Source organism: Capsella rubella, unplaced genomic scaffold (assembly GCF_000375325.1).
Source record: "Capsella rubella cultivar Monte Gargano unplaced genomic scaffold, Caprub1_0 scaffold_8, whole genome shotgun sequence".
Classification (NCBI taxonomy): domain Eukaryota; kingdom Viridiplantae; phylum Streptophyta; class Magnoliopsida; order Brassicales; family Brassicaceae; genus Capsella; species Capsella rubella.
This window is the reverse complement of record NW_006238916.1, coordinates 7063921-7086889: the sequence shown is the minus strand read 5'-3', so window position 1 is coordinate 7086889 and position 22969 is coordinate 7063921. Positions and strand designations below refer to the sequence as shown.

General features: G+C 37.4%; 8 protein-coding genes across 13 annotated transcripts; 3 read left to right on the top strand and 5 right to left on the bottom strand.

Annotated features, from left to right (window-relative positions):
• Positions 1–1383: 1383 nt before the first annotated feature.
• On the top strand, positions 1384–2171 carry LOC17877356 (dehydration-responsive element-binding protein 1D). Of its 2 annotated transcripts, XM_023786536.1 has the most exons (2): positions 1384–1812; positions 1849–2171. In XM_023786536.1, exons 1-2 carry the CDS (start codon positions 1384–1386, stop codon positions 2056–2058), a joined length of 639 nt encoding a protein of 212 aa, XP_023642304.1. In that variant the 3' UTR covers positions 2059–2171. The 2 variants fall into 2 exon arrangements, with proteins under 2 accessions (XP_023642304.1, XP_006281628.1); XM_006281566.2 differs by having other exon boundaries at positions 1384–2171.
• A 1552-nt stretch (positions 2172–3723) lies between these two features.
• On the top strand, positions 3724–6559 carry LOC17876413 (zinc finger CCCH domain-containing protein 63). Its single transcript, XM_006279557.2, has 8 exons — positions 3724–4622; positions 4941–5030; positions 5157–5258; positions 5354–5500; positions 5606–5725; positions 5804–5863; positions 5959–6056; positions 6134–6559. Exons 1-8 carry the CDS (start codon positions 4059–4061, stop codon positions 6276–6278), a joined length of 1326 nt encoding a protein of 441 aa, XP_006279619.1. The 5' UTR covers positions 3724–4058; the 3' UTR covers positions 6279–6559.
• On the bottom strand, positions 6518–8253 carry LOC17874643 (sorbitol dehydrogenase). The gene is made up of 5 exons (XM_006280617.2): positions 7989–8253; positions 7835–7902; positions 7208–7735; positions 6926–7113; positions 6518–6830 (listed from the first exon to the last, which is right to left on the bottom strand). Exons 1-5 carry the CDS (start codon positions 8104–8106, stop codon positions 6638–6640), a joined length of 1095 nt encoding a protein of 364 aa, XP_006280679.1. The 5' UTR covers positions 8107–8253; the 3' UTR covers positions 6518–6637.
• Positions 8254–8553: 300 nt separating this feature from the next.
• On the bottom strand, positions 8554–9699 carry LOC17877333. 2 transcript variants are annotated; one of them, XM_023779518.1, is made up of 3 exons: positions 9622–9699; positions 9131–9334; positions 8554–8992 (listed from the first exon to the last, which is right to left on the bottom strand). In XM_023779518.1, exons 2-3 carry the CDS (start codon positions 9329–9331, stop codon positions 8879–8881), a joined length of 315 nt encoding a protein of 104 aa, XP_023635286.1. In that variant the 5' UTR covers positions 9332–9334; positions 9622–9699; the 3' UTR covers positions 8554–8878. The 2 variants fall into 2 exon arrangements, with proteins under 2 accessions (XP_023635286.1, XP_023635284.1); XM_023779516.1 differs by having other exon boundaries at positions 9131–9337; positions 9622–9695.
• A 1467-nt stretch (positions 9700–11166) lies between these two features.
• LOC17877171 (protein HOTHEAD) lies at positions 11167–13737 on the top strand. Of its 2 annotated transcripts, none has more exons than XM_023777773.1 (5): positions 11167–11370; positions 11492–12120; positions 12480–12880; positions 12968–13539; positions 13624–13737. In XM_023777773.1, the coding sequence occupies exons 1-5, from the start codon at positions 11306–11308 to the stop codon at positions 13688–13690; spliced, it is 1734 nt and encodes a 577-aa protein (XP_023633541.1). In that variant the 5' UTR covers positions 11167–11305; the 3' UTR covers positions 13691–13737. The 2 variants fall into 2 exon arrangements, with proteins under 2 accessions (XP_023633541.1, XP_006281639.1); XM_006281577.2 differs by having other exon boundaries at positions 11479–12120.
• Positions 13738–13847: 110 nt separating this feature from the next.
• Positions 13848–15426, bottom strand: LOC17877372 (DNA-directed RNA polymerases II, IV and V subunit 6A). The gene is made up of 6 exons (XM_006281219.2): positions 15297–15426; positions 14860–14893; positions 14586–14758; positions 14346–14397; positions 14175–14242; positions 13848–14073 (listed from the first exon to the last, which is right to left on the bottom strand). The coding sequence occupies exons 1-6, from the start codon at positions 15332–15334 to the stop codon at positions 14004–14006; spliced, it is 435 nt and encodes a 144-aa protein (XP_006281281.1). The 5' UTR covers positions 15335–15426; the 3' UTR covers positions 13848–14003.
• A 581-nt stretch (positions 15427–16007) lies between these two features.
• LOC17875613 (protein HOTHEAD) lies at positions 16008–17948 on the bottom strand. The gene is made up of 4 exons (XM_023786462.1): positions 17839–17948; positions 17096–17734; positions 16625–17013; positions 16008–16526 (listed from the first exon to the last, which is right to left on the bottom strand). The coding sequence occupies exons 1-4, from the start codon at positions 17909–17911 to the stop codon at positions 16008–16010; spliced, it is 1620 nt and encodes a 539-aa protein (XP_023642230.1). The 5' UTR covers positions 17912–17948.
• Positions 17949–19000: 1052 nt separating this feature from the next.
• LOC17875344 (protein HOTHEAD) lies at positions 19001–21403 on the bottom strand. Of its 3 annotated transcripts, none has more exons than XM_023789853.1 (5): positions 21316–21399; positions 20587–21228; positions 19903–20303; positions 19266–19828; positions 19001–19178 (listed from the first exon to the last, which is right to left on the bottom strand). In XM_023789853.1, the coding sequence occupies exons 2-5, from the start codon at positions 21209–21211 to the stop codon at positions 19127–19129; spliced, it is 1641 nt and encodes a 546-aa protein (XP_023645621.1). In that variant the 5' UTR covers positions 21212–21228; positions 21316–21399; the 3' UTR covers positions 19001–19126. The 3 variants fall into 3 exon arrangements, with proteins under 3 accessions (XP_023645621.1, XP_023645623.1, XP_006282021.1); XM_023789855.1 differs by having other exon boundaries at positions 19266–19822; XM_006281959.1 differs by lacking the exon at positions 19001–19178 and having other exon boundaries at positions 19262–19822; positions 19903–20285; positions 20587–21403.
• Between the last annotated feature and the right edge of the window lie 1566 nt (positions 21404–22969).

The window sequence follows — 22969 nt, the reverse complement described above, 5'->3', positions numbered from 1 at the left end:
ACTGATTTCATATAGTTTAGGATGAGAATTTGAATTTTTTGTGAGTTTAGGTTATTATTTGTCGGATATCGTAATTTTTTTAGGTAGGAACATATGTCGTAGTTTTGATATAAAAATACCGCCAGCAAATAATTTGAGTTGATTTTTGCTATTTTCCCGGCGTCAAGAACTTAGCCGATGTCTAGACGACCGCCTAAAATTTCAGAAACTATGTTTTTATAGTTTTTAATTTCGTCTAGTTTAATTTATAAGTCTTATATCCATATACATAGTTATAAAATATTCATGTTGATTTAAATTAAATATATGTTTTTCTCTATTTTTGTTTCTCAAATATATATTTTTACATATTTTTATCCATAATATTATATATAAAATATTTTATTTTGTAAACGCCTAAACCGTCTAAAATCATTTAGACCCTTATTAAACATTATGGGCATTGAGTGTTTAATCACCGTCTTCCATTACTTTCTTAAACACTAATTATAAGATGAATCACATTTATTTTATTTTACTAATCAAAAGTTAATTAAGAATGATACCTCATTAGAAACCAATTTGTTCAGAATTATCTTTTTTTTTTGTTTTGTTTATGAGACCAAAAAAATCGTCAAACGACCAACCAAACCGAAGTTAGTGTCTCAATAAACAAAAGTTTCCAGAAAAGGTTACAAGTAATGAAAAGAAACACAACATTTGGCCACGTACACAAAATTTTGCATATTTAATAACAATAAATATGTTCGACTCAACGAAAGAAGAAATGATTACTATAAAATAAAATAAAATCTAAAAGAAGAAGTCCATAGAATAAAATATCCAAAAAGAATTTTCCAAAAATAAGCATTTAGACAAAAAATCCAAAAGATTTCCAAAAACAAATATTTCCCAAAAACGCGTGAAAAAAAAACACAAAGCCGTGGCTCGACAGCGGACGCACCGTCCCTTCTAACGTGGCTCACCTCTCGAACCAAAAGCGAGCAGTTTACACTCCAACTGTCAAAACCGTGTCCTGGTGACGTCATCCCCAACCTATCTCTTTCACTTTTTAAAAATTAAAACGAAAGCCTCTTTTGTCTTTTTCTATAAATCGTCCCCTTCCTCCGAACATAACCAAACTGAACTATCGAATACAAAACCGACACAGTACACAATACACTCGGACTAAGTAAAGTGATTCAGAACGACACGTGTCAACCAAATACCGTGGGACAGTTGTCTTCACCAGAACCCTCCGTGTTATTTTTTTCCTTATAAAATAAAAGAAAAGACAGAACCCTTCTTCACACTTTCTGTAATAATAAAAATATCCCAAAAAGTTCCAACACATCTGAAATCCGGAAACACACATAGAAAGAGAAATTAAATATCTTATCCATTATGAACCCTTTTAGCTCTGCTTTCTCGGACTCGTTTCTCTCAATCTCCTCTGATCATAGGTCTCCGGTTTCAGACAGTAGTGAGTGTTCACCAAAGCTAGCTTCGAGCTGTCCTAAGAAACGAGCTGGGAGGAAGAAGTTTCGTGAGACGCGTCATCCGATTTACAGAGGAGTTCGTCAGAGGAACTCTGGGAAATGGGTTTGTGAAGTTAGAGAGCCTAACAAGAAATCTAGGATTTGGTTAGGTACGTTTCCAACGGTTGAAATGGCTGCTCGTGCTCACGACGTTGCTGCTTTGGCTCTACGTGGTCGCTCTGCTTGTCTCAATTTCGCTGACTCTGCGTGGCGGCTTCGTATTCCTGAGACTACTTGTCCTAAGGAGATTCAGAAAGCTGCGGCTGAGGCTGCGATGGCGTTTCAGAATGAGAGTGTTACGACGGAAGGATCGAAAACTGCGGTGGTTGAGGGAGAGGTGGCTGTGAGTGAAGGGGAGAGAATGGTGGAGGAGCAGAGTCAGAGTGGTGTTTTTTTTATGGATGAAGAGGATGTTTTCGGGTTTCCCAAGTTTTTTGAGAACATGGCGGAGGGGATGCTTTTGCCGCCGCCGGAACTTGGCTGGAACCATAACGACTTTGACGGTGATGGTGACGTGTCACTCTGGAACTTTAACGATTAGTTTTTTACATATATAAACGATTGGTTTTGGATAAAATAAGTTAGTCAGAGATTATTTGGACTTCTAGGATTGGTCCGTAGTTCCGTACCTGAGTTTTTATGGTTTGGTACCAAAATTTGGAGTATTAAAAGTATTAAGTCGTATATTTTATTATTAGTCATTATTCTTTGAAATGTTTTGTTTTGTAACAAGATGTTGATCAAATTAAAAAAAATCAATTTTAAAAATATTTTGGTGTGTTGTAGTTGTACATCTGAATATTGTGGATAGAGTATTTGATGTGTCAAAATAGAATCATAATGACGCGGACACCTATGGAGTTTTGGCGATTAATGTTTTAATTTTTGTAATTTTCTGAATAATAATAATTTAGTTAGAGATTATTTGGACTTCTAAGATTGGTCCGTAGTTCCGTACCTGATTTTTTGGTACCAAAAGTTTAATAATTCCATATTATATATCTTTAGAATGTTTTGTTTTTAGTTGTTGTTGTTGATCAAATTGTGAATACATTTCTCTTGGTTTAGAATCATTAGATAAATATACTACTATCAAATATTCTGGAAATGACAAGTGTGTTATATTGATCAAATTTCCCAAGTAATACCCTACGTAGGGTATTAAAGTATTCGTCGTATATTAGTTGTTTCTGTTTAAAGAATCAGGTCGATGGAGGTGTGAGTTTGTTTGACGTGCACATTGGTAGTAAAAAGGGTGCAATCACATTTTTTTATTAGTAGCATCATCTTATTCTTATGCGAATTTAAAATTGAAGGAAATCTTTTACACATTAGTTCTTCAAACACGTGGAAGGAGAAATTGAGTAAGAGAGAGCCTTGAGCCCTTGACCATTAGACTAATTTAGCATCTCTATATATGTGGTTCTGTGCTCCTGCCAACTTCTTACGCTTTGTGTGGTAAAGGCCAGATCTCGACACTGCTCAAATCATGCATCTCTCTTTCTCCACTAAGCAAAAACACTGGAGAATAAAACAAGTCCCACTCACTATCTTTCTTCCTCAAATGTCATTTTCTTTGAGTTGAGAAAGTTTTGGGGTTTCTTGGCTCGGCTAGATTCACAAACCCTTCATTGAGCATAGCTAGTGTATATAAGGATCGTGGGTGCCTTGAGTTTGTTTTTCAGTGGTGAATGAAATAAACTCATTAAACGTTTTTAATATACATTTGATAATGTAAAATAAATATTAAATATTAATTTGTAAAAATAGTATAGAAAATTCAAAACCTTAGACCATCTTTAATGGTAGTATCTTGGAATATTTTTAGCTTAAATATATAACTAATTAGATGAAAATTATGTTTTATTACTAAAAAATCTCTTAATTAAGAGATAAACCTAACATATTTTAGATGTTCTTAGCTTTTTAATAATGTTAAGAGCTAATATTAAGAGACTATCAATAATTTTGCTCTTATCACTCCCAGACCAACTGACAAAAAGCCAAAGATCACACTTCTTTGTTTCTCAAATTAACCGGTTTTGATTGTTCCGGTCTAAATCAGAACCGGTTTCAACTTTCAACCGAGATAAAACAATTTTGTAAAATAGAGCCATCTTAGGGCTAAAAAGGTAACTAAACATTGTCGTCAAGCTGACGCGACTGGTTTGGTATTTCACTTTCTTCTCTCTCTCTACTAGTTCTGTCCGCTCCACGAAGATCCAAAAGCTTATAAACCAAATCCCAAATCCACTTCAAGTTTCTCTCTTTTCTCTCCATTGCTTAACTTCACACATTCACAACAAAATCCCAAATTTTTTTTTTTTTCTATAACTTTTACACTACTTGTTCGAGATTCTTTTGGTAATAATTTCTAGGGTTTTCTCCCAATTTTGCCGCTTGATTTTTGATCGGTTTTTGAATCAGCCACCGATCCGTTCCGATACTTACAGAACTAAGTCCTTATTTCAAAATTTCTAGTCTTGTATTAATTTGTATCCGTCGCTGTTGTTGTTTTAATCTATAGAGAGAGGCAAAAATATGGATTTTGATTTGAACGGAGGAAACAAACGAGTCTTCAATAGACTCGGCGGCGGTGGCGGAGGCGGCGGGTCAAATCGTCCGATGGCACCGAATGATACAAGACAAAAGGTTTGCTTTCACTGGCGAGCTGGGCGTTGTAATCGTTCTCCTTGCCCTTATCTACATAGAGAATTACCGGGTCCTGGTCCTGGTCAGGGTCAGGGTGCTCCGGGTTATACGAACAAAAGGGTAGCTGAGGAATCTGGTTTTGCGGGTCCGAGTCATCGGAGAGGACCTGGGTTTAACGGGAACTCGAATAGTAGTTGGGGGAGATTTGGTGGGAACAGAACGGTGACCAAGACGGAGAAAGTTTGCAACTTTTGGGTAGATGGGAATTGCTCGTATGGTGATAAGTGTAGATACTTGCATTGTTGGAGTAAAGGGGATAGCTTCTCGTTGTTAACTCAGCTTGATGGTCATGAGAAGCTCGTTAGTGGTATTGCTCTGCCTTCGGGGTCTGATAAGCTTTATACTGGGAGTAAAGATGAGACCTTGCGTGTTTGGGATTGTGCTTCTGGACAGGTATGGTTTGCTCAGAGGACCTTTTTTGTTTTAAGCTGACCTCTCTGATAGATTTGTTTGGTTAGGATGTAGAGTAGCGTAAGAGAATGAATTTTTTTGTCAATCTTGTTGTATTACTATCCAACTCCAGTAGTTATCAGTGTTTGGTTAAGATGCAGAGTGACTCAAAAGGATGTAATTTGTCGCAAGTAGAGTAATGAGCATAGATGGATATATTGATGGCAACTGGTGTCTTTGTTGTCAAATTAGGAAAAGAACTTGTGAAAGACTTGATCAAGTTTACTTATGGTGGATTTTGTTGTTTTCTCTTTTGATTAGTGTACAGGAGTACTTAAACTTGGTGGGGAAGTTGGCTGTGTGCTTAGTGAAGGCCCGTGGCTATTGGTTGGCATGCCAAATCTTGTCAAGGCAAGTTCTCAGTATGATTCCTCTTATAGAAGTACTTTTCTGTGACTATCACAATACATATCGAGGAATCCCTTTCATTCCTATATGCTTGTTGGGTTATATCTCATTGTGTTTTTTTTTATGCAGGCGTGGAATATTGAGACCAATGCAGACCTGAGTCTAAATGGACCTGTTGGCCAAGTATATTCTCTCGTTGTGGGTACTGATCTTCTTTTCGCTGGTACACAGGTAAAATTCCAAGTGCTTTTTTTTTTTTGCTGATATCTCTGCCCAATATGTCAGCTTTTTGTAAGTAATTCACAAATTCTTTATTTTCTGTTCAGGATGGCTCTATTTTGGCATGGAGATTTAATACTGCCACCAACTGCTTTGAACCGGCGGCTTCACTGACAGGCCACACACTTGCAGTTGTTACATTATATGTTGGGGCAAACAGACTTTATTCGGGTTCTATGGACAAATCTATAAAAGTAAGTACTTGTATTGTTTATGATCCTTGAAATTTAAACTCCCTTTTCTATTTGTTCGTTTGAATTCAGCTCATCTTTTTGGTTTACATGTTCTTTGTTTAACAGGTTTGGAGCCTGGATAATCTGCAATGTATACAAACACTCACGGATCATACATCAGTTGTGATGTCTCTCATTTGCTGGGATCAGTTTCTCTTGTCATGTTCATTAGACAACACGGTTAAGGTTAATTCCTCTTTCTTCAACTTCATAACTTTCTTGGAAATTTCGTTCTTCTCTCGTTGATGTGTCTTTCTGCTGTAGATATGGGCTGCAATGGAAGGTGGCAACTTGGAAGTAACATACACTCACAAAGAAGAACATGTATGGTTACTTTTATAAATGTGTTACCCTCTCTTATGGTCCCATTCGGTTTGTAATGTAACTAATAAACTTTGGCATGTCTAAACGGAATCCAGGGAGTGCTAGCTCTATGTGGTGTACATGATGCAGAAGCCAAGCCAGTTTTGTTATGCTCTTGCAATGACAATACCTTGCGCCTCTATGACTTACCATCGTAAGTTTTGCAACTTTTATGTCTGAATTCTTCAATTCTTCTTTTGTTGTTTCTGATAACTTATGATCGTTCATTAGATTTACCGAGAGGGGAAAAATCTTTGCAAAGCAAGAGATACGGGCAATCCAGATAGGTCCCGGGGGCATATTTTTCACGGGTGATGGAACTGGTCAAGTCAAAGTATGGAAATGGTGCACTGAACCAACCACGGCTTCGTCTTGAGAAAGTTTGATGCGATCATCAAAGAGTTCTTTTCTACGGTTTTCTTGTACCATTATATATGGGTCTGTTGAAACGTTTCTTTCTTGTTGAGGTCCTCCTTGTAGAAGCCATGGTCTGAAGAGATGGACAGTGGCCAAGATCGTGTCATGTTAGGAGCTTTGAGACAGAATTGGGAGAATTTAGGTCCCTTTTTGTCCAATTTCAGCATTTGTCTTGTAACGTTTGGATTGTATGGTCAATTTGTCATAAAGGATATCTATTCAAGAGTGATTCAGAGTTGATGTACACTGAATAACAAAATTACAGAAGCATTCTTATTACAGAAACCTTAAAAACTCTTAGAAAAGCAAAGATTGTTTTCACAGATTGAACATAACTTTGATGGCATTGCTCCCACGAGCACTGGTTTCAAAGGCGTCTTCCACTTCCTTCTGAGAGAAACCGAATCTGTGGGTTATGAGTGGCTTTACATCAATCTTACCACTTGTCAGGAACTCAAGACACAAAGGCCATGTGTTCTTGTACCTGAACACACCTACCACATCTACCTCCCTGTCTCAAAATAACACATTTACTTTTGTGGATCATGCGATTGTTTTCAGAGTTTCTTGCTTTGATAGTTATTGTAAAAACTCAAAAGAGGTTACCTTGCAGCTGCAGGAGTGAGAGGGACAGTCATTACTCCGTGACCCATTCCGACAAGACAGACTTTACCGCCACACCGAGTGGCTGCTAATGCTGTAGACATGGTTTTGTTAAAACCTGCACAATCGAATGTCACATCAATGTTTGACCCCATAGCTTTCTGGATTTGTTCAACCTCAGAACCAACATCCTGCAAAAGTGAAAGAGGATAGGTTCTTATCTTTATACAATCAGATCACAACTGGTTTCAGAAAGATTTGGCAAATAAAAACAGTGTAAAGAACCTCCAAGTTTGTTGTCACTTGAACAATTCCATGTGCACCAAGCTGTTTGGCTACGGATAAACGGTTCTCATCAACATCCACAATAACAATTCTAGGCACACCGAAAGCCCGAGCGGCCAACATGGTGACAAGGCCAATAGGTCCAGCTCCCATTACCAATACATTTGTTTCAGGGCCAACCTCAGCTCGGCGACAAGCATGCACACCAACACTCAGTGGTTCACACATTGCTCCTTCCTCCAAACTCACATTCTCAGGCAATTTAAAGCATAGATCCGCAGGGTGCACCACTTGGTTAGCTAGAGAGCCATGAACTGGTGGTGTAGCAAAGAACTTCATCTCTGGACAAAGGTTGTATCGTCCTTCCCTGCAGAGATTGCATCTCCAACAACTGATCCCAGGTTCAAGAGCCACACGGTCACCAACCACTAGATGTTTCACTTCTTCACCTACTTCTTCAATGATCCCAGCACATTCATGTCCAATCACCATAGGTTCTTTCACCACAAAATCCGCACATCTCATGGTCTTTGTTTTGTAACATTCACACCCATCAAAAACCAATGTCAAGAGCCATAACAAATCAAAGAAAAGAATCAAGATTCTCTCTGATTATATTCTAAGTACCTTTAGGTAATGAACATCACTTCCACATATACCAACAGCTTTCATCCTAACTCTCACATCATGAGGACCTTGGCAAGAACATAAATCTATCAGTTTCCAAGGCTTTGGAGGACAATCCAACTAACTTAAATCCCAAATAAAATTATTGTCTTACCAACGGAAGGAAGAAGAAAAGGTTGGATCTTGAGAGTATTGAGACCAACTAACCAAGCAGCCATGTTCTCTTCTTCAACCTTTGAGCCTTCTCCGCGAGACATTCCTCCTTTCCCCATAACTCTTCTCTGCTACTCTCAGCTGAAAGCTCTCTCTATTGATCTCAGCTATTAGATTAAGCCAAAGCTACCAGAACCAGAGCCTTAAAAGAATGATTAAGTAAATAAAAGGTGTCAGCATCAAAGTCTCCACTAAATAAATAAATAGAGAAAAATACAAGAACCAGATAAACACTAGCGGTGGATGGCTTTTACAAATTTTGGATAGGATAAAACCCATATGGTTAGTCTTTCTATTTTCTCATCACAAATCTAGTTTACCACTTTTTACTCATCCAAATATAGACATAATCAGAACAGTTCCTCTAAACAGCTTTTAGTTTTCTAGACTTGGATGGTCTTCTTATCTTTTGGATAACGTTTAGCAATATCAAAAGATAATTTTGATAAAGTCAACGACTAGTTTGATTATAGGAAAACTAGAAATACTTCAAGAAGATCTTTTCATTACTTTGGCAGGCTTCTTTATATCAGAATCTGCAATTGCTTCAGAGTTCTCTTCCATTGGTGGCTTCAGAACATAAATATGTTCTTGATACACATATTGGCATATTGCTATGCCAAAACAAATGCGGTACAACACAACAAAAATTGTAACCCACACATCTGGGGTGTTGTCAATATGTCAATACTTAGAATCTTAAAAGAGAAGAGCTCTCTGGCTAGTGGCTACATCTATCTAGTATCACATTTATTCAAAATTTTACCCAAAATCTGTCCAAAGAAATGAAGAAACCCGAACAACTCATCTCTCGGAATGCGTATGCATTGATCAAGACTCGTAAACCTCGGGAAGACGAAGCCCTACACTCGCTGCAGATTTATTAAGCACGCGTTTCATTTCTTCAGTTCTATCAACCGCAATGTTGTATGAGAAGAGCAAATCCTGCAAACAACATATCCATGTGAGAGAAGTGTAAACACAACAACTACATTGATTTAGCTAGATATAGATCATGCTTCCTTTGTAACAACTACCAAAGTGACTAAGACCAAATCATAACAAAAAAAAAAAAGACTTGACCTTGTGAGAATGAATGCTATTAAGAAGATACGCGTAATTGCGGGCGAGGTTCATCTTCTCCGAGTTTGATACATTCTTCCTAAACTCTTGCTTAACAAAGTCTAAGAAATGAGCCTTGTGGTCTTCTTTACCAATATGTTTCACCACTGCTTTGAGAAGGTCACGGTATACTCTAGCAGCTAATACAACTTCACCACTCATCTTCTTCTTTACCCAATAAACACATTTCAAAGACAGACATAAATAAATTAGGGTTATAGCTCATACATCGAGTTAACTAGACATCTTAAGCTACAGATTTGATTATACAATCAAATAATCTCAATTTCTAGTTCGATTAACGTAGCTAAGTCTACTAATAAGATCATATCAATAGACGAACAAGTTCAAATCCTACACAGCAAATGGACGAATCGAAACAAAATTTGGAATCGATGATTGAGGAACAAATGAATCTGAGTATGTTCGGTAGAAGAGGTGAAGAAGGTTACCTTAGATTCTCGCCGGCGCTGATCTGATCGGATAAAGTAGAAATCGGAAGTGAAGAAGAAGAAGAAGAAGAAGAAGAAGATGGACTTACAAATTTAATAATATTTCGTAATGGGCTTATAAAACCAGCACAAGCCCAACAAATAAGATAAAGTTCAGAAATAATAAGCCCAAAACTTGGCCTACTCTACCTCTTTCAACTTAAGATATTTGATGAAATTTTCACTTATCAACTAATGTTTTTAGTTTATGAGGATTGGACTAAGTCCAAAGATGAAGGAATGAAGATGATTTTTAATCCCATTGAAACAAAGACAAAGGGAAAAAATTTTACACCTTGATGGTTACAAAAATCGTAAATCGCGGTTTTTGTAACCTTTCAAATCCCTCTAAATTAAAAATATTTTTTGTATAAGATGTATGTATCAATCCACTCATTGTTATTCGAATTTTTTTTTTTTGAATTTAATTGTTATTCGATTTTAAGTTGAAAATTCATGAAACTTAACAAACAACTTGAGATTATAACAATTTTTAAGATAGTTATTAAGAACATGAGGAAAAAAAAAAACAGGAAAGCAATCAAATTAAATTAAAAAGTTGAGGCCCGGCAACAAAAAAGTAGGCTCATAAAAAAAGTTAGCTAGATCGATCGGTAGATGTTATTCCACGACTACCCGATATGTTTTTGAGATCTGCGAACTACTAAATCCATCATAACTTATCAACATTCCTCTAAATAGACTAAAACCAATTAATGAAATTAAAATGCACGTTTTTAATAAACCAAAACTTAAAAGAGAGAATTGATAACTTATCACTTATATATAAACAAAGTAGTGGGCAGTCCATAGTTGGAGCTATCTTCTTTCTATTTCATGACGGTCGTTGTTATACAACTTGTTATAGTCTCAAATAAGTATATCAGAGTTCAAATCAAAAACAAAATTAGCAAGTGGCTTTTGCATAACTCATTAACTCATGTTTCTCTTTACTTCGGACATTAGTACATTGCCAACTGCTTGTTTGTATATCGTAATAAATTATGGAACTTGGGTAGATATATCACATTGTGAATTGATTAGGAGTTTAGAAATACTAGTATATACAAAATGATACATAAACGTATATCGTTACAAAATACATGCAAAATGTGTTTCATATATATTTTTTGTGTGGTGTGTAAAAAGAAGTAGCTAGTGCACTAAGTTTTTTTATGAATACTGTCATTAGTAGGTGGTTGCGATAAGATCTTTACATGTAAGATAATAAACAAATACTAATTACATCATTGTTGTTTTAGAACTTTCATCGAACATAACGTTCATTTTTGTGAAAAATTCGTTTATATATACTTGCAAAGATTTCACATAATTCGGCGACAAAAAAAAAAGATTTCACATAATTAGTAATTAGAGTACATACTAGAAACAAGAACATCCCTTCTTTATTTTCTTATAAACTTTACCAAGACACTAAAATCTTTGTATGAATCTATGACCAATAAATAAGTGTTGGTGAACCATAAAAGCTTCCTCTCTCTCTCATAAAGAGTACAGAACGAAAAGAGGCTCATGCATCGTCTTATTATATAAACCCCATCAAACCTATTCTTATTTTTTGCTCTAAATCTAAATATAAAGAAACAAAACCATAATCTTTCACCGTAATGGGTTTACAAATATTATGGTTAGGTCGCATAGTTCTCGTCGTAACATTCATCTCCCATTCCTTGTGTTTTCCAGATCAAGGTATTGTTTTATTATTACGTATCATTCAATGTGTCACGATAAATTTATTCATTAACATTTGTATTATTACTATAGAGTTAATATGTATCGTTATTTTTTTACGTGAAGCTGGCTATTACAGTTTTATGAAAGATGCAACAGTTGCACCAATGTTCGCTAGGTTCGACTACATAATCATCGGAGGAGGAACCTCCGGTTGCGCGTTGGCCGCGACGCTATCTCAAAACGCTAGCGTTTTGGTTCTCGAACGAGGCGGGGCTCCGTACGACGACCCGACGGCCACAGATATTGGAAGCTTCGCAACCACGCTCTCGAACACATCTCCCAAATCTTGGTCGCAGCTTTTTGTATCCGAGGACGGCGTTTACAACACACGTGCCCGTGTCCTCGGTGGAGGCTCGGTGTTAAACGCCGGGTTCTACACACGTGCGGGAGAAGAGTACGTGAAGGAGACTGAGTGGAAGAGCGATGAAGTTGAAGCTGCTTACGAGTGGGTCGAGAACAAAGTAGCGTTTGAACCGCCCATGATGGGGTGGCAAACGGCGTTGAGAGATGGGCTTTTGGAGGCTGGTGAGTATCCGTATAATGGTTTCACGTACGATCATAACTACGGGACTAAGGTCGGCGGTACGATCTTTGACCGTGCTGGTCATAGACACACGGCAGCTGACTTGTTAGAATATGCTAATCCCAACACAATTGTTGTCTACTTGCACGCTTCTGTTCACAAGATCCTCTTTACCACCAAAGGTATTTGATTCATTTACACATCTTTTTTGCCTATGTTCTATTATTTGGTTAAGAGCAAGCAAATCCAGTTTAGTTTCGGTTCAGTTCTTCTTGGTTTTATCGGTTTTGTAGAAACGGGACTCTTTAATTTCGGTAGTCATGTAATCAAGATTAGCTTAAAAGAATACAAAAATAGTTGATTAATATCGTATATATTCATGTAAAGAGATATTAGATATCGTTAGATTAGGTTAGGTTATCTTTAGCCAAGAGTAAGATCGATTTCAGTTCAGTTTCATTGAAACACTAAACAGTTTGGATTTGGTTCGGTTTTATATGTCCACGTCCACTAAAGACACGAAAACTTATGTATTGGACAGGAAGGCCGAGGCCAAAAGCATACGGAGTTATATTTCAAGACGCAAATGGAGTGTTACACAAGGCAGAGTTAGAGAAGAACGCAATGAACGAGGTGATTTTGTCCGCGGGTGCCATTGGGAGCCCGCAATTGTTGATGCTGAGCGGCATAGGTCCCGCGGCTCATCTCGCGGCTCACGGGATTAAACCGGTGGTCTTAGATCATCCTATGGTGGGGCAAGGGATGGGAGACAATCCGATGAATGCCATCTATATTCCTTCTCCCACGCCAGTCGAGGTTTCTCTAATACAAGTCGTTGGGATCACAAAGTTTGATAGTTACATTGAAGGAGCAAGTGGTGTCATCTTCTCTTATAGTTGGACCCGTAAATTTTTCGATGGTGTTTTGAATTATCTCAACGAGGTATAATATACAGATAATGAAACTATATATGTTATATTTATATTCATGAAACTATATGTTAAATCTGTTTCCTTTTATTGTGTTAAGATACAGACAAGCCGTACTGCTAGTGCTACATCTCCAACATGGTCGACCCAATCCATTACAAAGTTTTTCAATTCCATAGATCCTCTATTGAATGCGACCACCAGAGCCGGTTTGATCCTTCAGAAAATCGCTGGACCGGTCTCGAGAGGTCATTTGGAGCTTAGGAACACAAATCCAGATGATAATCCTTTGGTGAGGTTCAACTATTATCAAGAACCAGAGGATCTAAAGAAGTGTGTTGACGGGATCAACACCATTATTAAAGTGATCAAATCCAAGGCCTTCTCCAAATTCAAGTACCCGGACGCTACCATACAAGGCCTGCTCGATTTAATACTTAGCGTTCCCACCAATCTAAGGCCGAAGCACATAACATCGGTGTTCAATTTGCAGCAGTTTTGCATCGACACTGTAATGACAATTTGGCATTACCATGGAGGTTGCCAAGTTGGAAGAGTTGTTGACAAGAATTACAAAGTCTTAGGCCTCGATTCATTAAGGGTCATTGATGGATCCACATTTCTCAAGTCCCCCGGGACTAATCCTCAAGCTACGGTTATGATGCTCGGAAGGTAAATGCATAAACCAAATGATCGAATAATCCAAAATATGTTGAAGATTTGGTTAACTGATTGTCTTGATGTTATTATGATTAGGTATATGGGCCAAAAGATTCTTCAAGAGAGAGCAGCTTACCACAAAAAGATTGAAGAGGACTCATAAGATATTACTTAGAGAAGTTTGCTTTGAAAAATCTTGATCTTGGAATTGATTTAATCAATGTATGATGAACTTAAATAGGCTGAATGTCTACATCTGTCCATGTTCTGTTTCTATTATGTATAATAATGGTCGAACTGGAAACTACTGAACTTGAGACTTCTGGTTTTGCAATTTTTGGAATATATAAACCCAACAACATAGTCGGCAGTACACATAAGTTTCAGTTATTTGTGGCTCTACTTAAGTATCAGAGATATAACAAACATATGAAAGCAAAAGCTAGCAACATACAGATTTCTCTCTGGTCAGATTCTCAATCACCACCGACTTGACGCTTCCACGAGTCTTCCACAATCAGTTCATCAACTCCCCATTCCTCGAAACTGATTCAGAGTCATAAGTTAGTCACAAGAAAAGAAGAGATCAAGTGAATGAAGAGAAGAATATAAGCTCAAAATTTTGATAAGATTGATGCAATTCTCACCTCCCATCAGGTAGGTAGCGTCTGATAGTGAATGGAATCTTCCGTTGCCTAAGTTCCTTCATTGCAATCTAAAGCCAAATCATAATAAATTAGCTCAGGCGTTTGATTTATATATCTAATTTTACTGACATACAGAACATGTCAGAAAACAACAACAAGGCAGTAGCATACCTCAAGTGGATCAGTCTCTCCCTCTAGCTCGACCATAACAGGAGCATTCATGCTGTACCAGACAAAAAATCAGTATTGAAAATGAAGCTTCTCGAGCAAACTTAACAGTACAAAGATTGTTCTCAGACTAACTAAGTACTCTCAATAACTACAAAAATGATGATGATTTCTTAACAAAATGAAGATCTATAAGATAAGGACATAATTTTAACAGTCATGAAGGGAAAGAAAGAACCATACCTAATCTGCAAAGCCCGAGTGCCGAGTATACGTGCACGCTCATACTTGGTCATAAACTTTGACGTTTTTCGTGGACGTTGTACGGCTTCAGTTTCAACCTTATCTTCTGCTTCAATAGGCTCTCCATTGATATCATCATTCTCCTTCATATCAGCATCTTCCTCTACTCCTTCCTACACACACGAACCCAACAAAAAAAAACTCATCAGAAACAGAATGTTGTATAATATGCAACATCCATGTCTCTTCTACAAAGATTAAAACTTTCGCTTACTTCAATCTCAGGCTCCACTGGCTCATCCTCGTACCTGCAAATTGAAAGTAATCAAACAATTTGTAAGATATAAACGAAATCAGTTTTGAAAAAATTGACTTCTTTGGTTCACCCATAGCCCATTTTTCTACAATTTAGTCACTAGTTTCACTCGAAACGCTCAGAGAGCAACCAAAAAAATAGCTTTTTCTCAATTAAACGACGATGAACTTAGGGTTTCTACCTTAAAATCGAATAGAATCAATGCTACGCTGAACAAAACCGAAGCAATCGAAAGAAACCCATGTCTAAAAACTGTTAATTTAGAGACAATAGCTAGTCCAATTTGATCTGAATCGTTTTTACGAATTCGTCGAGAAGAAGAACACATCTTTTGAAATCGAGTCACAAAACAACGATTACATAAGGAGACGGAGAGAGCATGAGATGAGAATTACCCCAAGTCATCGACTTCGTTGTAATCTTCGTCAGCCATTAAAGTCGAATTTTTTAGCAATCGCCTTCTCCTTCTCGATAAACCCTAAACAATCGTTGCAGAGTAACAAAGCAATGGCGAAAAGCTTTGATCTCCTGAATTAATTAATTGATATATGTTTGTATTCCGATTGACTTACTTTATTCGAGTTATTGAACCGTCTATTTGGACCTATTGTAAGCCCAAATAAGGCCCAAATAAGCCCATATTAGTACAACATCTCCCTAGAGAGCTCATGGTCTTCGGGGGCACATGTACATGGATTAGTAGTGTAAGCCCAGTATGGTTAGTGAAATGTGAGAGAAGTTGAGATTGCGGACTTGAAAACTTTTACCATATGTTGAGATTCCACTAATTGTAGAGATTCTTTAGATAGTGGACAAAAATAAAATCATTAATAGTATGGTTTAATCGGTTTTTGTTTATGAAATAATGTGATTACATATAACACTTCTGATTATGTTGCTTTGAATTCAGAGTTTCTTGGACGATGAATATGAAACACTGGTCTCATCTTGAGTTGGAGAAACGATTGAAGAATAACACTCTTTTTCTCGAGAAGCAGCTCTCTCACGAAGAATCCTTTGCCCCATATACCTACACACATAACACTCAACAATCGTATATATATATATCTCCAAGAATCACATGATCATTAGTTGGGATCAGCATTTTACCTTCCGAGCATCATGACCGTGGCTTGTGGATTAGTCCCCGGAGACTTGAGAAATGTGGATCCATCGATGACCCTTAAGGCATCTATGCCTAAGACTTTGTAATTCTTGTCGACCACTCTTCCAACTTGGCAACCTCCATGGTAATGCCAAATAGTCATCACAGTGTCGATGCAAAACTGCTTCAAGTTGAAAATTGAGCTCAAGTGTCTCGGCCTCAGATTGGTGGGAAGGCCCAACATGAGACCTAACAGCTCATGCACGGTCACACCAGGGTACTTGTACTTGGAGAAAGTCTTTGAATTTATCACTTTAATAATGGTTTCAAGTCCTTTAACACATCTATCAAGATCTTCTTGTTCTTGGTAGTAGTTAAATGTCACTGAAGGGTTATCATCTGGGTTTGTGTTCCGGAGTTCTAAGTAACCTCTAGAGACCGGTCCGTCGATTTTGTGGAAGATCACGCCCAAATTTTCCATAATGTTCAATCGAAGATCCAAGGATTGAGTTGAGAGATTCTGCATTCATAATATGATTATGCGTCATGGAAAGTTACATATATATATAGTCTCATGCATGATTGAGTAATAACCTTTAATGTGTATTTATATTGTACCTCGTTCATAACATCGAAAAACCTACGGGTCAAGTTACAAGAGAGGTTTAAGCCACTTCCACCTTCAATAAAATCGTCGAAGTTAGTGATTCCAACGACCTCTATGAGGGACAGTTCTACAAGTTGAGGAGAAGGAACGATAACAGAGTTCATCGCATTATCTCCCATCCCTTGCCCAACCATGGGTTGATCGAGAACCACTGGATCCACCTTGTGGGACTCAAGATGGGACTTAGGACCAATACCACTCAACATCAATAGTTGTGGGCTACCAATGGCGCCGGCAGACAAAATAACCTCGTTCATTGCGTTTTTCGCAAGCTCCGCCTTGTGGTACACTCCATTAGCGTCCTCATATATTACTCCGTACGCCTTAGGCCTCTCTCTTCCTGTCCAAAACAGAGTTTTCATATCCAAACTATATATTAAAAAATATATATATATGCATGAAATTATGAAACAATTACGTACCTTTGGTGGTGAAGAGGATTTTGTGAACAAGAGCGTGCAAGTAGACAACAATCTTGTCCGGATTAGCATACTCTAATAGATTTGCAGCCGAGTGTCTATGGCCGGCAGGGTCAAAGATCGTACCGCCGATCTTAGTCCCATTGATATGATCGTACGTGAAACCGTTGTATGGAACCACCTCAGCTTCCAAAAGCCCATCTCTCAGTGCTGATTGCCACCCCATCACTTGTGGCTTGAACACAAGTTTCTCCTCGACCCACTCGTAAGCAGCTTCCACTTCATCTATATCCCACTCAGCCTTCTTCACGTAAGACTTCTCCGCACGTGAGTAAAACCCAGCGTTCAGCACCGAGTCTCCACCAAGGACACGCGCACGATGGTTGTAAACGCCGTCCTCGGATATAAAAAGCTGCGACCAAGCTTTAGGTGTGGTGTTTAAGAGTGTGTTGGCAAAGTTTTCGATATCCATAGCCGCGGGATTGTCATAGGGAGAGCCGCCACGTTCAAGAACCAGAACGTTGGCGTTTTGAGAGAGCGTTGCGGCTAATGCACACCCTGAGGTTCCTCCTCCGATGATTATGTAGTCGAAACGAGCATAAGTTGGTGCTAATGTTGCATCTTTCATAAATCCGTAATACCCTGTTTTTACATGAACAATACGTTTATAAACCAACATAACGTAACAGTCAGGTGATAAATGTTATTAAACATGTACGTCCATTAACTAGTATAATTGTACGTACCTTTATCCGAATAACATGGGTTATGGAATGTCAAAATTACGACGAGAATAAAACATAAAATATGGAAGTCCATTGCGGACAGTTTAAGATCAGATTTCCAATGTTTTAACTTATATCTTTGGGAGATTATAACAAACTACTATATAACAAGATGAAGTATGAGCCCTTTGTTCACATTTTGATTAGTTCCCCAATTTATGGGGTTTTTTTCTTACAACCAAACGATTTCGTATTGAGATATACGCAAAAAACTCAAGAAACCACAACTACTTTTCTGTAAAAAGTTTAGTAGAAAATAACATTAGAACAGAAATATATATTATTATGTATGAATTTCATTCTTACGGTATGAGTAATTTTTTTCTATAATTTGTTTTTATCTAATTTAGCAAATCGAATTCTAGAACCCTACACCTAAAATCATAAACTCTAATCTCCAATTCTTAGATGCATACGTAAGAAAATAGCATGCACGTTTGTCTCGTAGCAAATAAGGTAAAATCATTTACAGTCATCATTTTTTTTACGGTCATCATCAATTCTAGAACATCATCATCATTTTTTTTTTACCAAAAAAAAAAAAGAAGGTAAAATCATTTAAACTCGACCAAAAACTTATGAACGTAACAAATATTTTTATTTGCTCTTATTGCTATTTTCTTTCATATCATTCAACTTTTGCCATTTAGTACAAAGCCTCGTTAAACAAAGCTTAATTTAAGAAAAAGAAATAATTAATCAGTACATATATAAAAACTGATTGAAGTCTTCATTCGCAAAGATGAGTTAAAAATGATGATAAATCAATAATCAAAATCAATTACCACTATCCTTGTTTGTAAATAGCTTCACATCTTGTAAATGCAGCGTGAACGTCTTTCCTATGTATTCTTTTGGGCTTTCTTCTGTATCCTTTTTGTTATTTTCTCAGTTTGATATTTTACCATTTCAATCTTTAGTTAAATCTTAGGATTTGTGGTTTAAAAGTCTTTGTTAACTTTCGTGTCCTCTCGTGTACTCTTTCTCTTTTTTCGTATGTACTAATCGACAGGAAAAACAAACAAAAACCTAAGAATTTAAAGAATGGAAATCAAACTCATTACACCCTCACTGGTTGCGGTCCAAAAAAAATGCAAATTAAACTATTTCCATCAATTATTGATACAATATGTATACTTCCCCAAGGGTTTTTTTTCTTTTATATTTTGGAGGATCCTAGTAACAATCCAAATACAAGAATATTGGAGCAATTAATGGGCATATCTCAATTAGAACCTTAGGATTCTTGCTAATTTTCGCGCAAAGCCGTCCTTTCTTGAAGAATTTTCTGTCCCATGTACCTAAACATAGCACTCGAAGAATCATTATTTTGCTCAACAATCATATCTTATGTACAGATTTTGTGATCATTCAGTTTTTGTGCTCACCTTCCGAGCATCATGACCGTGGCTTGGGGATTAGTCCCCGGAGACTTGAGAAACGTGGATCCATCGATGACCCTTAATGAATCAAGGCCTAAGACTTTATAATTCTTGTCAACCACTCTTCCAACTTGGCAACCTCCATGGTAATGCCAAATAGTCATCACAGTGTCGATGCAAAACTGCTTCAAGTTAAAAATTGAGCTTAAGTGCCTCGGCCTCAGATTGGTGGGAAGGCTCAACATGAGACTTAACAGCTCATGCGCGGTCACACCAGGGAACTTGTATTTGGAGAAAGCCTTTGAATTTATAACTGTAATAATGGTGGCAACCCCTTCAACACATTTATTCAAATCCTCTGGTTCTTGATAGTAGTTGAATGTCACTGAAGGGTTGTCCTTCGGGTTTCTGTTCCGGAGCTCCATGTGTCCACTCGAGGCTGGTCCATCGATTTTTTGGATTATCAAACCCCCTTTCAACATCACGTTCAATCTGAGATCTAAGGGTTTTAATAAGTTTACGATAGATTTGGTCAGGCTTTCCCTAGATGTAGTACGGCTTGTCTGCATGCGTAACGTGTCATATTTAGATATAACATATAATCTCATAAACAATAACGTTCAAATGTATTTATGTTATATACCTCGTTGAAAAGATTCAAGACACTATCGAAAAACCTACTGGTCAAATCAAAAGAGAGACTCAAGCCACTTGCACCTTCGATGTAACTATCAAACTTTGTGATCCCAACAGCTTGTACGAGGGATACTTCTACAGGTTGAGGAGAAGGGATGAACAGGGCGTTAAGGGGATTATCAGCCATTCCCTGTCCAACCATAGGGTGATCTAGGACGAGTGGGTTCACGCCATGAGCCGCGAGATGGGCTGCAGGGCCAACGCCACTTAACATCAACAGTTGCGGACTACCCATGGCTCCAGCTGACAAGATCACTTCGTTCATTGCGTTATTTGATAGCTCTGCCTTGTGGAACACTCCATTTGCGTCCTCAAATATCACTTGGTACGCTTTTGGTTTTTGGCTACCTGTTTTGTTCTCAACACATATTACAACTTTTAGGAAAATATGATGGCTATACCAAATCTTAGCTTAAGATACTTGTTAAGATCCCACTAATCATGTTGGTCTTTGGAAAAAAAAATTTAGAACTAATTTTGGAACTTTTTAATTGCTTCCTAAACGACTTTTGTAGTTTTTTGTTTCAATTTTTTTTTTGTTTTTTTTTAAATGGTTTGGAAAATCGAAAGATTAAAATCAGTTTATTCGATAACTCCCCTAAAACAAATGTGAATATGATGAGTCAAGTACCTTTGGTGGTGAAGAGGATCTTGTGAACAGAAGCGTGCAAGTAAACAACAATCGCATCCGAATTAGCATATTCTAACAGGTTCGCCGCCGAGTGTCTGTGACCAGCATGGTCAAAGATCGTACCGCCGATCTTAGTCCCGTAGATATGATCGTACGTGAAACCATTGTCCGGAGACTCTCCAGCCTCCAAAAGCCCATCCCTCAACGCGGCTTGCCAGCCCATTACTTGTGGCTCGAACACAAGTTTCTTCTCGACCCACTCGTAAGCAGCTTCCACTTCATCCATCTCCCACTCAGCTTCCTCCACGTAAACATCGCCCGCACGTGAGTAAAACCCTGCGTTCAGCACCGAGCCTCCACCGAGGACACGTGGCCGTGTGTTGTAAACGCCGTCCTCGGAGATAAAGAGCTGCGACCATGAGTCTGGTGTGTTGTTTAAGAGTGTGTTAGCGAAGTTGCCAATGTCAGTGGCCGTGGGATTGTAATAGGGTGAGCCACCACGTTCAAGAACCAAAACACTTGCGTTTTGAGAGAGCGTTGCGGCTAATGCACAACCTGCGGTTCCTCCTCCGATGACTATGTAGTCGAAACTAGCTAGCTTTGGTGCTAATGTTGCATCTTTCATAAATGTATAGTGTCCATCTTTACACAAAGACAAAAAAAAAGCATGAATATTGAAGTGATAACTAGAATTCAACATATCATGATCATCACACATTGGAATTGTACCTTTATCGGAATAACAAGAGCCATGGAAGATGAAAACTACGACGAGAATATTACGGAATATATGAATACATGAGTTGATGATGGTCATTATTATACCACAGCAGTGCGATGTTACAAATCAAAACCATCCTATTCCTATATAACAGTCGAATGCAAAAAAAAAAAAGGAAAAAAATATCAACAAAAGTCAAAGGTATGCATGTGATATCAGAAAAGAGTTATAATAAGTCCTCATATAAATATTGACTAATCATGTGTTGTACGCCATGTGAAGACGAAATGCTACAATCTTGACATTAGCATATTTAAATAAAAAAGATAGAATCAAATCTATATAAACATTTTTTTTCCTTACACCTACATCATGCAATATACATTTGTATATGTTTTTATAGTTGTTAACATATTCTTGAGAGTTAATAATAATTAAAAGTCACGTTCACGTTCTTAAATCAAATTCCTCTTTCTTTAATGATTAGGTACTGAAATCCCGCCTAAACGCAAGTATATTTATATTTTATTTCTAATAATCAGTTAAGTTGAATTTCTTAGGTTGAGTCTTTATTTTAATCAGCTACACATGTTAATAAAGTTTTAAGTAATATATAGGATGGTTGTCCAAACTGATCAGGACAGAGACTAAGACCAACATTATTTCAATCATCTTAAAACTGAAAATGGGGATCTTAGCACAGTGTTACCCTAAGAGTTTACATACGACCAGCTCCACGACGTTTTAATTCATAATTTTGAGAAATTATACTCTTCAAGAAGCAAGATTTCTTAATTGTGAAATTGAGTCATATCCATCATTATAATCGTCGGTTCTCATGCTCCACACTACTCCCCACCAACGACCACACCATGTCCTCTTTTCCATAGTAACACATAATAAACACATTGGGATGTGATAATTTACACTTTCTGATAACGTTATAAATTAAGTAGAAGCTTGAGTGGATATACCAACAGAAGATCATTGTTATTTTCTTCTAACTTAAACAACCAAACTACAACACAACACAGTCAACAATGAAACAAAAACAAAGTCTAAGAAAATAAAACCGATTCTGAACGGTAAAACTCAGACATTGATCGTTTCTTGATAGCTTTTTGTTGTTCTATACAATAAACAAATTAGAGCTAATATAATTGTACTCACAAAAAGGATTAGTGCATTAATATTTTTTTTTTCCGGCAATTTTCCTCAAGAAGATATATGATGAAGATTACAAATGAAAACATAACTTTTTGACTTGAGGACGTATTGGCTGTTTTTGTTTATACTGGAATGTATACCTTAGCATGTAAGCATTGCAAAATATAGCTAAGGAAACAAAAGTAAAGAAGAAGACACTTTCTTGAGTACCCACTAAAATCAACGCGTTCAAAGAAAACATAAAACTCGGGGAAACAATTTACAAAGTGTTACACTTTTCAGTCTTTAATCATTACTCCCTACCAATTTGCTTCTGCTTTTTCTTTTTCTCATATAGTTTTTTTTTTTCTTCATTAGGAGATAAACCATTCATGAAACCATATTGTAGCCCTGGGCGTTCGGGGGCCCGTTCGGACTCGGGCCGGGCTTTTCGGGTTTTCGGGTTTTCGGGTTTAGACTTTTAACGCCCATTCGGGTATATATATACTTTCGGGC

What these genes read in the sequence shown, in the direction of transcription:
- LOC17877356 (XM_006281566.2), top strand. Translation starts at nt 1,384, where the DNA reads ATGAACCCTTTTAGCTCTGCTTTCTCGGACTCGTTTCTCTCAATCTCC.
- LOC17876413 (XM_006279557.2), top strand. Translation starts at nt 4,059, where the DNA reads ATGGATTTTGATTTGAACGGAGGAAACAAACGAGTCTTCAATAGACTC. An exon ending in ACACTCACAAAGAAGAACAT is followed by an intron (nt 5,864 to 5,958) that starts GTATGGTTACTT and finishes AACGGAATCCAG; the next exon opens with GGAGTGCTAGCTCTATGTGG. An exon ending in CGCCTCTATGACTTACCATC is followed by an intron (nt 6,057 to 6,133) that starts GTAAGTTTTGCA and finishes ATCGTTCATTAG; the next exon opens with ATTTACCGAGAGGGGAAAAA.
- LOC17874643 (XM_006280617.2), bottom strand. Translation starts at nt 8,106, where the DNA reads ATGGGGAAAGGAGGAATGTCTCGCGGAGAAGGCTCAAAGGTTGAAGAA. An exon ending in TTTTCTTCTTCCTTCCGTTG is followed by an intron (nt 7,903 to 7,988) that starts GTAAGACAATAA and finishes GTTCTTGCCAAG; the next exon opens with GTCCTCATGATGTGAGAGTT. An exon ending in GTGATGTTCATTACCTAAAG is followed by an intron (nt 7,736 to 7,834) that starts GTACTTAGAATA and finishes TACAAAACAAAG; the next exon opens with ACCATGAGATGTGCGGATTT.
- LOC17877333 (XM_023779518.1), bottom strand. Translation starts at nt 9,331, where the DNA reads ATGAGTGGTGAAGTTGTATTAGCTGCTAGAGTATACCGTGACCTTCTC. An exon ending in ATAGCATTCATTCTCACAAG is followed by an intron (nt 8,993 to 9,130) that starts GTCAAGTCTTTT and finishes TGTTGTTTGCAG; the next exon opens with GATTTGCTCTTCTCATACAA.
- LOC17877171 (XM_006281577.2), top strand. Translation starts at nt 11,289, where the DNA reads ATGGGTTTACAAATATTATGGTTAGGTCGCATAGTTCTCGTCGTAACA. An exon ending in GATCCTCTTTACCACCAAAG is followed by an intron (nt 12,121 to 12,479) that starts GTATTTGATTCA and finishes TGTATTGGACAG; the next exon opens with GAAGGCCGAGGCCAAAAGCA. An exon ending in ACGGTTATGATGCTCGGAAG is followed by an intron (nt 13,540 to 13,623) that starts GTAAATGCATAA and finishes TATTATGATTAG; the next exon opens with GTATATGGGCCAAAAGATTC.
- LOC17877372 (XM_006281219.2), bottom strand. Translation starts at nt 15,334, where the DNA reads ATGGCTGACGAAGATTACAACGAAGTCGATGACTTGGG. An exon ending in AACGAAGTCGATGACTTGGG is followed by an intron (nt 14,894 to 15,296) that starts GTAATTCTCATC and finishes TTCAATTTGCAG; the next exon opens with GTACGAGGATGAGCCAGTGG. An exon ending in CGCTACCTACCTGATGGGAG is followed by an intron (nt 14,074 to 14,174) that starts GTGAGAATTGCA and finishes ACTCTGAATCAG; the next exon opens with TTTCGAGGAATGGGGAGTTG.
- LOC17875613 (XM_023786462.1), bottom strand. Translation starts at nt 17,911, where the DNA reads ATGGACTTCCATATTTTATGTTTTATTCTCGTCGTAATTTTGACATTC. An exon ending in AATCCTCTTCACCACCAAAG is followed by an intron (nt 17,014 to 17,095) that starts GTACGTAATTGT and finishes TGTTTTGGACAG; the next exon opens with GAAGAGAGAGGCCTAAGGCG. An exon ending in TTTTCGATGTTATGAACGAG is followed by an intron (nt 16,527 to 16,624) that starts GTACAATATAAA and finishes TTATGAATGCAG; the next exon opens with AATCTCTCAACTCAATCCTT.
- LOC17875344 (XM_006281959.1), bottom strand. Translation starts at nt 21,403, where the DNA reads ATGACCATCATCAACTCATGTATTCATATATTCCGTAATATTCTCGTC. An exon ending in GATCCTCTTCACCACCAAAG is followed by an intron (nt 20,286 to 20,586) that starts GTACTTGACTCA and finishes AAAAACCAAAAG; the next exon opens with CGTACCAAGTGATATTTGAG. An exon ending in TCTTGAATCTTTTCAACGAG is followed by an intron (nt 19,823 to 19,902) that starts GTATATAACATA and finishes TTACGCATGCAG; the next exon opens with ACAAGCCGTACTACATCTAG.